Source organism: Sinohyriopsis cumingii, chromosome 16 (genome assembly GCF_028554795.1).
Source record: "Sinohyriopsis cumingii isolate HCF-2022 chromosome 16, ASM2855479v2, whole genome shotgun sequence".
NCBI lineage: Eukaryota > Metazoa > Mollusca > Bivalvia > Unionida > Unionidae > Sinohyriopsis > Sinohyriopsis cumingii.
In genome coordinates this window covers 59111798-59126102 of record NC_142976.1, presented here as the reverse complement: position 1 = coordinate 59126102, position 14305 = coordinate 59111798, and the positions used below count along the sequence as shown (strand labels likewise).

General features: G+C 33.9%; 1 protein-coding gene across 2 annotated transcripts in view; it reads right to left on the bottom strand.

The window, feature by feature from the left end:
* Positions 1-14305, bottom strand: part of LOC149780502 (conserved oligomeric Golgi complex subunit 7-like) — a 72764-nt gene that overhangs the window by 13269 nt on the left and 45190 nt on the right. For both annotated transcript variants that reach the window (XR_016415095.1, XM_089937481.1), the window contains exons 15-19: positions 14055-14129; positions 12717-12782; positions 11384-11522; positions 9900-10091; positions 2980-3110 (exon numbers count right to left, since the gene is read on the bottom strand). Coding sequence is in view for 1 of the 2 variants with exons in the window: in XM_089937481.1 (XP_089793607.1) it covers positions 2980-3110; positions 9900-10091; positions 11384-11522; positions 12717-12782; positions 14055-14129 (603 nt within the window). In the remaining variant the exon portion in view is untranslated. The remainder of the gene's footprint in view (positions 1-2979; positions 3111-9899; positions 10092-11383; positions 11523-12716; positions 12783-14054; positions 14130-14305) is intronic.

Genomic DNA, 14305 nt, shown 5'->3' with positions numbered 1-14305 from the left:
AATACCTTCACAGTAATAATGAATTTAAGTGTCACCACTGATCAAGAAAAAGTATCACAACATGAATCAATGGCTATCCATGACATGTAAATTTGATAAAATAATGGTCTGTGCTTCTGTCCCCATATTTACTTTACTGTCCATGACATGTAAATTTAATAAAATAATGGTCTGTGCTTCTGTCCTCATATTTACTTAACTGTCCACGACATGTATATTTGATAAAATAATGGTCTGTGCTTCTGTCCCCATATTTACTTAACTGTCAAAGACATGAAATTTGATAAAATAATAGTCTGTGATTTTGACTCCATGTTGGTCTCCAACTGTACACATGTGCACCCCACATGTCCTTCCTGATGAAAATTAATGTCAACAGGATGGATTCATGCTGGTTCAGATCTGCTTTTGAATAAATGCATTTACAAGTCAAAGATGCTCATAGCTTTTCAACCTTACTCTGAAAGCAACTGCTGAAGGTAGGACACTAATAATGTTATTTAATATTCTTTTTTAAGTACATATCATTCTCTTGGTGGGTATGGAATGGGCAGAACAGTTACTACAGTACCTAAAATTATGATATACACCGAAATATTTTTGTAATGTGTAATGAAATGATACGCCATGCCAGTGCTCAAAATTAACGCTAATCCATTATCCTGCAGTTAGTGATTTTGCTGATGGATCACTGAAACCCACCCATCACTAATCCACAAAAACAAAAGCATGCAAGACAAATGTGCACTGAAATAAGCACACAGTCAAAAGTGCACAGCAACAAATGTGCGCAGACATAAGCACACAAAAGAACATGTGAACAAATGTTCTTACAATATAAGGCATTAAATAAAAAAAACACATAAATTTGCTAAAAAAATGTTGGTTTATTTACTAAGACGTTTATTACTCTATACAAGGTGGGCGCCCTATACACACTTGTTGTGAAATGTTAATAAACCAATTATTGACTTATTAAAATACTGAAGAAAAAAAAGAAGAATATTGTGCAAAGCTAGCCTGATTTATGTATAAATCATAAGTAGAAATGTAAGACGTACACCAACGGACATGCAGAATTGTCGACCAGTGCATGTATTGTAAGCAATTGACAGAAGATAGCTGATGCAACTTTGAATGTGCCATCGATGAACCAATGATCGTGCTGTTGAAGAAGAGTCAAATTCAATGCTGTTCCAAAAATAAAATTTCGTCTTTTGTCATCTTCCCCGGAATCACACAACACAAAATCTTTGTTTCTTGTTGTCTGCTGAAGTGTATTTGGAATGACAATATTGGCAACAGAATTCACTGGACTGTAAGGAACGGCACGTCACTTTCATTGTTGTTGAATTGTTCTTTGAGATGCTGTATATTCAGGAAGATGACTGGCTACTTCCAAGGAAACTCCATCTGTGCTTTGATGAATGATTTGTCAAAGTTTCTCTGCAGTGTTTACAGCTCATTGACATTTTCGGCCATAACTTTATTTGCTTCATTTTGATCTGGATCTGATGCATGATTATGTTGTGACACAACAACCATATCATCTGTTCGACTAACTTTGATATGCCCAGAACAATCTCGCCTTGAACATCTCCATGAACATTTTTCTATTGTTTTCTCAGTTAACTTTTTTTATTGTCTTCTCAACCTTGTCTTTGTATACATGCGGGCTTTTGTCTTGTGCATAATTGTCGGGTTGTTTATCATTGCATACAGTTGTCGGTGTGCTTTTGTCTTGCACGCTTTTGTTACAGTGCCGTGAAAATTACCACTTATTTAAAATGAAATGGGCGTATTCTTATTTAAAATGTAATGGGCATATGCTTACTAAAAATGTAATGGGAATACACTTATTTAAAATGAAATTGGCATACACTTATTTAAAATATAATGGGCATACGTTTACTAAAACTATAATGGGTGTAAACTTCCTAAACAAGGAATGGGTCTACACTTACTAAAAATGTAACAGTCATACACGTACTAAAAATACAATTGCATACACATACTAAAAATGTAATGGGCATACACTTATTTAAAATGTAATGGGCATATGCTTACCAAAAAAGTAATGGGCATACACTTACTAAAGATGTAATGGGCATACACTTACTAAAAATTAATGGGCATAGATTTATTTAAAATGTAATGGGCACACACTTACTAAAAATGTAATGGGAATACACTTATTTAAAATGAAATTGGCATACACTTATTTAAAATATAATGGGCATACGTTTACTAAAACTATAATGGGTGTAAACTTCCTAAACAAGGAATGGGTCTACACTTACTAAAAATGTAACAGTCATACACGTACTAAAAATATAATGGGCATACACATACTAAAAATGTAATGGGCATACACTTATTTAAAATGTAATGGGCATATGCTTACCAAAAAAGTAATGGGCATACACTTACTAAAGATGTAATGGGCATACATTTACTAAAAATTAATGGGCATAGATTTATTTAAAATATAATGGGCATACACTTACTAAAAGTGCAATGGGCATATACTTATTTAAAATGTAATGGGCATACACTTACTAATTTATATAAAGTCACTCAAATATTACAACAATGTATAAGTGGATGACAAGAAGTGGTTCAGTAAATTGAGGATCTCTGATGAAAACAATTTATTTTTAGAAATTTCTTACACAGAAATCAAATCACAGAGTGATTTAGTTAAAAAAATAAATAAATTTTAAATATTGAAAATATACTCAAAGTTGATTTGAAAAAGGGAAATAATGTTTGTGTTTTTGACAAGAACTCGTGTGATGCAAATAAAGCTCATAATATATATTTTTTTGCTTCATTATATTGTACCACTGGCCTAATCATCAGATCTGGAACTGAAAGAAACAACACAAAACCAGGGTATACATTTTGTGAAGTCCCAGTTTGGTATTCTGTCATTATAGTCAATAGTCCAGAGCAGACAATATGTAAAGCAAAATGTACCTCCATGTTAGAGAGGTTAGTTAAGTGTCCCTTCAGTTGGGCAAATACGATGTCAAAGGCAAACTTGTGAACCTCTTCACTCAACCGGCACAGCTCTTCCTTACACTCTGTCAGTACTGTAGGAGTGTCACCTAAAAAAGTGCATATAATGAACCTTATCTAAAATAAGCAAATGACTTAAAAATACCTTACAACTTCACTGAAAATGACAGTCCAGACCAAGTACCGTATCTAATCACTTAAAAGCCTGGTCCAACTGCAAACTACACCCTGATCTGCCACTACAAAATGTGCCAGCAAATCAGGGTGCGAGTTGTTTGTTCTAAAGATTACTCCTAACAAACTGCATTGACCAAGATATTCCTGTGCATTATGCAATGGCAGATATAGGTCTGTGGAGTTTGCAGTTGGATTCAATGTACAGTGGTATTTGTTGCCATTTTATGGAGAAAGCCAGTACAAGGTGGTTCAGTTAGTACAACTTGGCCTTATTATAATGCCCCTCTTTATAACTGGGTTCTGCATATAACACAGTACCACTATGGACCCCATCACCAAAATTAATCAAATGTAATAGAATTGGTCAATCAAATGTATGACAACATGAGTTGATAGAAAACAAAAAGATGCTTAGTATTATGATAAATTGAGACTATTCTGAAATGTTTTTAACAATATTAACATTTACATACTTTTATTTTATCTAAGATGTTCCACTGTATGTATCTAATACACATGTTATGCTTACTTTTCAATACATTTTTAAGTTACTACTAATATGTAGGGTCCAGACCAAACAAAAAATGTAAGATTGAATAACTGCTGGGGGAAAAAAAACAACCTAAATTAAAGTAGCAAAGGGTACTCAAACAATGAATGACATTTGCTTTATAATGAATACCTTGCATAAATATCACAAAAATAATAATTAATGACTAAAGTGTGGTAATTCTGCAAGACATGGCTTCATCAAATCTGTGATGGAAAGAAACTGAATTGAAATGAATTTCTTTCTCTCAATAGTATCATAATACAGATATTTAAGTATGTAACAAGTATTAATCCACATTTATATTTGAGCTTAAATGGAGGATGAAACAAGAACTGATCTTATCTGCTGTCATGCCTGTTGGGCACTTCATGAGAAGAGACAGGTGATCAAATAACTGTATTTACAGCATGTGTTGGGACATCATAAATTAATTTCTAAAGTAATTTTTTTCTGTGCACTGTATGATCTGCCACAGATCTTTACTTTTTAGTTGCAAGTTTTGGGGCATCCTAATATCAATGATTAATATGAGCATCAACTGTAGGATTTAAAAACAAAATCATTTGAAACTTGCATGACCAAAAATAATAAAATAAAAAACTGGTCATTTTTCACTTTTTTTCCTAAATGGAAACTTTTGATTTATATTTGCCTTCTTTGAAATCCAAATCTAATTCCCAAGAAATATTTCCTTACTGATCTGCAAATGTAAAGCCCTTAGCCGGTAATGGGGACACTTGCTTCGTTTTTCCAACCTCCTGATTGAGCCACAAATTTGCTCAGTGCCAAGTTGTCCTATAGTCATTTAACAATTTATCTGAAATTCCTGTGATCACACAACACAACTGAAACCCATTCAGTTATGGCATATGCTTTAATAGGTTTCACAGAATATATGCAGAAAGAAACCAAGGTCGGCTTCCCTAGGTAAGCCTACTTTGTATTTTAAGAAAATGGGTACACTTAAAATAATTCAAAGTCGGCTTGGGGGGTGGCATGCTTTGAAAATAAAATAACCTCTGTATTTTGATACCACAAGCTGAATCAAGTTTATTTGTCTGTAGCAGGTGTGTTAATTCATGACCCAAGCTATTATTATTTGACACCATCCAATCATAACTGATACTAACAAGCACAGATGTCTGCAGGGTACAAAAGCATACACAACAGAGTCATTAAGAACACTCATGTAACCCATGCTGGTGAAAATATTGTTATATGCACTCACAGTGAATGTATTCAATACTTTTTTTGTGCATGAATTATTGTTATATTGTTAACCTGGAAATGATACACTCTTGGTTATTGTGAACTTGGTTATTGTGAACTTTACATCATGTCATGCATGAGTTACTAGTACTTTGAAGCAATGGTTATTTTAGTTTCTTTTGTGATTATGTCAGACCCAGTTTTTCAGTTTGATAACATGTTGAAACCCTTGAGGAGAACCAAACATAATTTGTTTATACAGCTTTTTCTCAACAAAAAATATGTTAATGTTTAACTCAACATAAGCAATACACAATATGAATGTGTGCACTACAGCACTGCATATGATTTTGGATGTGTACACTACATCACTGCATATGATTTTGGATGTGTACACTACATCACTGCATATGATTTTGGATGTGTACACTACATCACTGCATATGATTTTGGATGTGTACACTACATCACTGCATATGATTTTGGATGTGTACACTACATCACTGCATATGATTTTGGATGTGTACACTACATCACTGCATATGATTTTGGATGTGTACACTACAGCACTGCATATGATTTTGGATGTGTACACTACATCAATGCATATGATTTTGGATGTGTACACTACAGCACTGCATATGATTTTGGATGTGTACACTACATCAATGCATATGATTTTGGATGTGTACACTACATCAATGCATATGATTTTGGATGTGTACACTACATCAATGCATATGATTTTGGATGTGTACACTACATCAATGCATATGATTTTGGATGTGTACACTACATCAATGCATATGATTTTGAATAGTGGATAGGTTTCTTCTGCACATATATTGCTTATGAAGAACAAAAACCAAAAATAAATAAGAGCAATACAATGTTAGTTTCTTTCAATCTGTTACCCAAAAAAATATTTTACTGACCTAATTTATTATCAAATGCCAGGACAGAGGGTGGCATATTCAATAAAATTTGTTTTGTGTCCATAAGTTTTGGGACATATGATCTAGGTAACAAATAGTTTAACTATAAGTTATTGGACAGGAAAAAAATTCATTTATTTCATCATGCCCCAAGTTATACAATATTTAAGGTATATATTTACACACAACACAGTTTCAAGAAATGTATTCATAAGCAATTTATTTATTTAAAGTTTTAAAATATTTTAAATTTTTAATTATATTTCTCTTTCCTTAGTCATTAAACGTCACCTTGAACATTCTGTTAAACACAAAATGTGTGCATGCACAAGTTTTGAAATTTAGCAAGACAACTCAATTCACCAAATTCTATTGATGTAAGTATTACTGTAGGTATAAAATATGCATATTGTCCATTGGAGAATCATAAAAATTTCATGTCATGAATTATGATCAATCTGCTATAATTCATTGACCACGAGTTAATCTACATTCATTGGATCCAATATTTATTGTTTTACACAAAAAATTACATTTCCATTCATATATAAATTGCGAATGGGAAAAGGGCTTCCTTACTGGATCTTTAAATTATATAGTTTCTAGCAGCCATGAATTTCACATTAATTTGTAACCATCAAAAACAGTTAACAATAAATTAATCAAGGAAGAAAACCAATTTTTTCTTTGATAATACTTATTAGATGATAATACCGTATGAACTACTACTACCTTGCAAATCCAGCCCTCTCAGCTTAAAATATTTTAGCTAAAAATCAAAAGGTTATCTGCCGATCCAGGTGGTAATTAGATAGAGCAATCTCCCCATGATACTGGGATTTACACCAAAACAAGTGAAATCATCAGTTGCTACTGGAGCAGAAGGCATGCTCTCTATTTGGATGTATCTGCAGGAAGGCTGGGAGGCTGTATGTGTAATATGATTATGTAATTATTATCAAAGAAACATTTTACAAGAAACAATTTGGTCTCTTCTTCAAATACTTTACATGATCATAATACATTAAGAGAATAGTCAAGAGGTGGATTGAGATGCATCACCTTACCCCAGATAGACCATCTGCAGTCCCCTAAAATATATGAGACAGTTTCAAGAAAACTCGACTGGAAAATGGACTCCATGTTTTGGGGAGGAGCTTCGAAAGGGAAACTTTTTCCATCCCGCAAATCTAGCAGAAGTCATGAAGCCATGTCTTTATGAAGCTGACAAATGACCTAGAAAGGAAACCTTTTGCACCATGGATCCAACAAATCGGGTTGAGCCTTTTCAGATGAAAGATCTCGGAGATAAAGACTGCATAAGTGTACTTAGATCACCATTCCATGGCATGGATAATAACAGTTAGAGAACAGTTTCTCTCATATGCAATGTTTGTATCAATTTTTCTAACTTCATGAGCCAAAATGTGAAGCAAATTCATTGGTTGGGGTTATTTACAATATGCAGAATGAATAACCCACTTTATCCAGGAAAAGTCTGTAAGTTGATATATAGGCAAGAAGAGGCCTGATCTCCCTCGATGTAACAACTCAGTCTTCCTTAAGTACCACAATGGCTTGGTTTTAAGTACTACTTCAGAGCTCACACTGGGTCCTGTAGAAGACCATGATGTGAAGTCAATAGTGTTCAGAGTAGACAGGTATCGTTACCAAAGTCTGATTACTCATAAATGGTAGACTGTTCAAGGGGCCATCATGAGTGATAATGACCCATGTTTTTCGGAACAAATTTAGAAGTGTCCACCAACAGGGGATGTAATTGCTGATTCTGCCTGTCATTCGCCAATGCAGTCAAGTGGCAGGAATTATGAGATGAACCAATGAAGCTCATGAGAGCAGTTCAAATGTTGTGTTCTTCAGCCAGGTAAGTACAAATAATAGATTCCACTAGGGCAAGAATCCAACATCGCTTTATGTGTGCAATCAAAATGGATAGAAGACCTGATCAGTCTTTGGTTTGTCTGATATCCTCTCTTCCACGATAATGCAGTGTACCAGTGATTGTGGAACAATAGGTTTTAATTGTGATTGGTGCTAAATATTTCCTGTCAAAAGAGTCCTAGGAAGTTAGCTATTGAGGTATGAATGCCTCTAGTGGTATAAAGTGTTCTTGTGCACATCACTGTGATAATATATTCCATTGCCTTTATACACCTTTAAGGTGGAGTGAACATCACACTTGAAGGATTTCTCCTCCACTGGAGCAAATGAAGGAATATCTCAATTTCCTGGTGATTCTGTTGCAAGACTGATTAGGCTGAGGAGACACACTGATTCTTTTGCATACTGTATCACCTCTGGAACCTGATAAGTTGGAGAAGAAGCGTATACCTTTGGCCATTCCAATCTACAGAAAGAGCATAAATTATCCAGGCCTTAAAGTCCAGGACTGGTGAGACAAAGGATGGGAATTCAGCATTCCACCTTGTCGCCAACAGATCTATCATAGGTCAATCCCATCAGGTACCTACTTAGTGAAAATAGAGGGATAAAGAGATCATTCCATTTTGTATTACACATACTTTGTTCCTGCATGAACAATGAGTACAACAATATCTTAGCCAGCCTAGAATGTCGAACTAGGACGTGGATTTGTCACTAAGGACACCACTTTAGAAAATCCCAAACAAGATTACAACAGGCTCGGGAATCGGTTTCATCTTGCCATTTGAGATAAGTCACCACAGTGGATTTGTCAGATTGCCATTCTCTTAACTCATTTCCATGTAGGTTCTTCAGCCTCCAATGAAAAACTTTTGGAACAGTTTCCATTTTAAGAATGTTGATACTGAAATAATAACTAAAATAATAGGAGACCTGCCCCCACCCACTAAAGGTCCTCTATGTTCACATCCATACTTGTGATTGTTGCAGGTTGTACTTGCACAGTTGACAAACATCACAGACTTTGCTTAAAAAAAACAAAACAAGAACAATCCGATTTGAAAAAATCCTAAAAATATTATAAACTTTCAGTATGAACTGCAAACATCATGTGAGTGAGAGTGAATACTGTTTATTCTACTTGGATTAATACTTTTTTTTAAAACAAACATGTTTGTTTTATTTATAATTAGATATTAAATGGATTACATGCATTTATGTAAATTTGTCAATTTTTCTGTCATTCCATGTTCTGGAATTGCTAAAAGCATGCTGTACATAATGTGATGTCACTCAGTCGCTAACTATCATGTTTTGAATGGATAACGAGATATTTCATTTGCTAAAAAATGCCCTTGACATTATTCAGTGTACTTGTTACAGACAGATGTTCTTTATTTAATTGCAAAATGGGCGTAGAAGTGGTAATTGTGTGATCTCCTAATTACATAGGAATGACGCTTTTAATGTCAGGCTGCACTGGGCGTTAACAGCAGCCTAAATTTAATCATTTTTTTGCAAGTGATTACAACAATTTCAATAACCTTGATGCAGCTGTATATATTATATTTGTTAAAATGAGGATGTTTATATCATTGTTTTTAATCATATATATGACAATATGGGTTGAAAGGAAGCTTGGTATCTTTTTATTTACTTTGTAAAATATTACTATTGGACATAATGAAATGTATAAATACTATGCTGTGAAGAAAAAAACAACGCATAATTTACATAAATTAACAGTATTATTATGTGCTGGACTTTCTATCTGTTTATCCCATTCAAACATACAAGTATACGCCATGTTTTTTAAATCATTTTCACTATACTGCTCTTTGGTATATAGCAGTATATAATGTGGTCTGCAGTTATGGACACTGACTACCATGTTAACACAGAGGAGCTGTATTACAGAAGTAGTTATATGAATCATTGTGCTCCACATACCTACTTTGTGGGATTTGTGGGATTTTGCTTGGGAAAAAAAGAAAATGTCTAGAATATACAAATAATGACCATTTGGCAATTTCTTCATTTATTGACCTTATTCCTTTCCAAATAAATAAAAAGTCTTATATAAATGATACATTACTTGCCTTCATGAAGTTTGGTTACCAAGGCTTCAAGTGTTTCAATATCTGCCCACTGATCCAGGAATAGAGAAGCTTTTGCTCGAAGGAGGCTTTTCGCGTCCCCACAAGGAGAGGATGTTGTTAGATGACCCACAGATTTCATAATGTTCATAATTATGCTCGAGTCAAACTCATCAATATGCATTATTAGATCACCTGAAATGATGAAATTAACTCATCTAGAGAATGTCAACTCAAACTGTGGATGGCTATGATGAACAGATACATGACCATACTATTGGACTGAAACTTGAATGTAAAAACTAGTCAATCACACCAAAATCACCATTTTCAGATAAAAGTTTTATTACCTAAACAAACTTGAACAATATATTCTTCATTTCTAATTTGTCTGACATAAATTAAAGTGGGCAGTTGTTGAGCAATTTCTTTCACTAGCAAATTAAATACAGCTACTGAAAAATTGTTCTATATCATTCTTTAGACAAATTAGTCTCGCTCAACCAGACTCTTGCATTGTCTCTGCACCATAAGGTGATGATATGCTTCACTGATTGCTTTCACTTTCGAATATGCTTCTGTCAAACGTTACTGAAATGAAACTTTGAAGAAATTTCCTGTGACCTCAGAATTTATTTACGCATACTTTCTGTAATAATTCAAACCAAAATTATGTAGAAAGCTATAAAGAAATGTATTAAGCAACACTTTCTAAACAGAACAGGAGTCATTTCTCAATCAGCCAAATGAAGCTGTCTATGTGTATGCAAAACATGATGTCATCCAATCATCACCAAGACATTATTCCACCTCTAATCAGCTTTTGGATTTTGAAATTTTTTAAAAACATAGCTTTAACAATCTTTCAGCCATATCGCGATGTTGTCTGCAGTGTAAACATTTATACTGATGTCTAGCACTGGGGCATCATGTCAAAGACATGTAGCATGATGTCCCACCCAGTCACATTATCCTGACACCAGGCCAACTAGTCCTAACACTAACTTCTTTATGTTGAGTGCAAAACAAGGCAGCTGCTAGTACCATTTTTATAAGTCTCTATTATGACTTGGCCAGGGTTTGAACCTGTGCCCATCTGCATCCGAGGTGGACACTCTAACCACTATGGCACCAGAGTAGTTCTCATTAGCTAATTAAGTCACTTTTCAACTTTTTTGAAAGCCCTCATTCTGGTTTTACAATCAGCTTTTATCCAGACCATCATATAGCACAGATTTCATAAAGGCATGCAAGAGTCTGGCTGAAAATGACATAAAACAATTTCTGTGGTAAAAGTAAACTAACAGGAGATACTTTTAAGTGAAGGCATAAAAGCACCTATTCATATTGGCCAATTTGAGGTATAAATTTTATCATCATTGAGAAGGATATCACTGTGACCAAACGGTTCTAAAAATATAAAAAGCTGTGAGAATTTAAGCCAATGGACTCCAGAAGATGATTCCAAATGTGACAAAGAAAGTTACCACAAGTCTGAATTATTCGTAAGGAATGCTGAAAATTGGACCAGTCTTCTAGATCCCCATCTCGAACAGATGATTTACATTTCTCTCGAATATTCACCAGTACTCTCCTAAATTCTCGACAGTAGCTACAGAAATATAACTGAAAGATAAACAAAGTCATTATATTAATTTCTCCATTAACTGATAATAATTATTTATGATGATGGATACCATCCAATTGATAATGTAAAACAAACAGTGATAAATGATAAATTAGACCTAAAAATTTGAATTAGTATAATAGCCAATGTATGCCATTAAATTTTTATCAATAACTAAAGGATTAAAACTCTGGAAAAGCTGGACTGTACTTGTATCTTTGATATTTGACAAACACATTTTAACAATTGGCTACATATAGCATTTTGCTGAATTTTTTCATTAAAAAAATGTGTTTCCTCACAAGCATAAGTTGATTTGACTACAAGTTGACCCTCCCTTTTTAGGGCTACAAGAAGCCAATTTCTCTTTGACCCTCCTTAAGGTGTATTTTGCAAGTCAGATTTGTCTAAAGGGGTGATTTGTTGTCAGTGAATCAGAGTTTCACTTTGCAAACATGAATAAGCCTAGATAGATATAACAAAATTACAGAGTAAAATATAATTAAATTATTTAGTGGAACATGTTGCAGATATTTTGACAAATCCTTTTCACCAAAAAAGGTATAAGCAAACATATATGGTATTATCTGCTTTAGATGCCATTTTTGCAGTGAACAGTACCAAACATTAGTCCCTTAAAGAGACTGATGCTCCATTGGCCAAAAAGAATTTTCGGGAATTCAAAGGAACTCCCTTTATTATTTCTTTTAACAGTGAAGCATTTAACCATGTTTGACATAATCACAAGTATCTTAAAGTAGCTGGCAACAGTTGCTATTGACTATTACAAAATAAACAGCAGCCCATCCTTGATGCAGGCTAGTAATCTTAACTGAACCAAAGAGATAAATGAGGTAGGGGATGCAACTCTAGGTACTTCAAAAATCATCTGCTACTAAGAATTCGAGATGCATAGTCTTACTGTTTCCTAAAACCCAAAATATATTAAAACACTGGACTAACATCAGTCTGATTACAAGGGAATGATAAAATTGACAGTTAATTGTACACTACCATGAAACTCCTGATTTTTCTTGTTATGTCATACAAAGTCAATCAAAATATACCAGTTCCTTGGAAGCTCTTAAGTTACATTTATCTCAAGAGCTTGATCACTATACTTCTCAATGATTCTGTGTAAAGTTCCAGTATAGAACATCTTATAAAAAAAAATCATAATTTTTCATTTTTACCTTCAGGGCTTCCAGAAGAAAAACATAAGAACAGCCATTTGATAGTTTCACACATCTTTCATTTGCCTGAAAAATTGATTCAAATAAGTATAACAAATTCCGTGGCAATTAGCACACAAGAAAACATTAAAAAAAATTATGAATTGCTGGGTTGTTTGCTTCAAGCCCACAAAAGTATGAAAAGGATTTCAAATACATACCAAATTAGCCATTTTTGGTTGGCTCTTGGTTTTTTTTTCTTCTTGCTGAGAAATCATCACTCGTTCACAATATGTCGTGAGAATAAAAGATGCACTGAAGACTAGGCATGCATTAACAAAAGACCCTCTTTTTAGCAAGTCCACCATTAACTGGACTAGAAAGTAAAAATAGCTTTAACACTTATCTTAATCAAGGGCGTAGGCAGACACATGGACAGGCATACAAATGGATGTCAAAGTTATCAGAATGTTACGTTTCTGTCAAGGTGGACTTCACAGATGTAAAACTAGATCTATATTTCATGTGTTGACCTCTAGTAGGCTTTGCTTAATCATTTTAATAACTACTGTCATGGCATGAAAATCTGATTGGTTCATCTACTTATGAGCATAAATTTGTCTACAAAATTTTATTTGTCTGCTTCATATGGATTTTATTTAATCATTCTAACAAGGTTGTAGTCAAAAAAGTCTAAAGTCCAAAAAGTTCAAAACTTTGTGAAGATTTGAAAGGCTCCCATCATGGGCATGAAAATCTAATCAGGACATCTACAAACAAATATGCCTAAACTTCATTTGTCAATGGTGAGTGGTTTCTGCTTAATCCTGCTAACGAGTATTTTCCCCCACAAAAATATTTAAAATACTGAAAAATTGTAATAATGACCTAAAAACTGGGTCATCTACATAAGCATACAAATATGCAAGCAACAATTCATTTTCCTACTCTGAGTGGTATTTGCAGAGTTGTACTAAGAAGCTTATTGCGGCTGAAGATAGACGTCCAGACACAGCTTTACAGACAGACAGTACCAAATCAAGATACCCATGATGCAAGCAGAGAGGGCCAAACTGCAAGCATAAAATTTTCAGTAATTCTCATCTGGGAAAAAGATGAGATACATTTTTATCTCTCATATGGCAGCCACAAGGAAGTAATCAAGTCATCCAAAAAACACCCCCACAACTCACCATTAAATGTTTATTCAGTCTGATGCTTACCAACCAACTTCCTGGTTATGGCTGTGATGACATCATATATCCATATATGTCTTAAACAAATTAGTAAAGGAATTAAATTTTTTTAACAGGTTTAAAAATATGAACAGATTCATTATTACACACTTGTTAAGCTCACCTGGTTAGCTATGTTAAACAGTCTGCTGACTGACTGACTTAGCAACTGGACTGTCTCAAACACTTCCTCGTGGTCCTGCAATACAAGCAAAAAGTGGATATACAAATGTATGAATTATTTATTTTGGTTTTATAACAAATGACCAGATATGTGTATGGAAAAATATCATGATGATGTACTTACCTATGTTTCATGATAGCTAGACATCAAATGACTTAAGTCTAATCTTTTTTATTCAACATAAATCATTG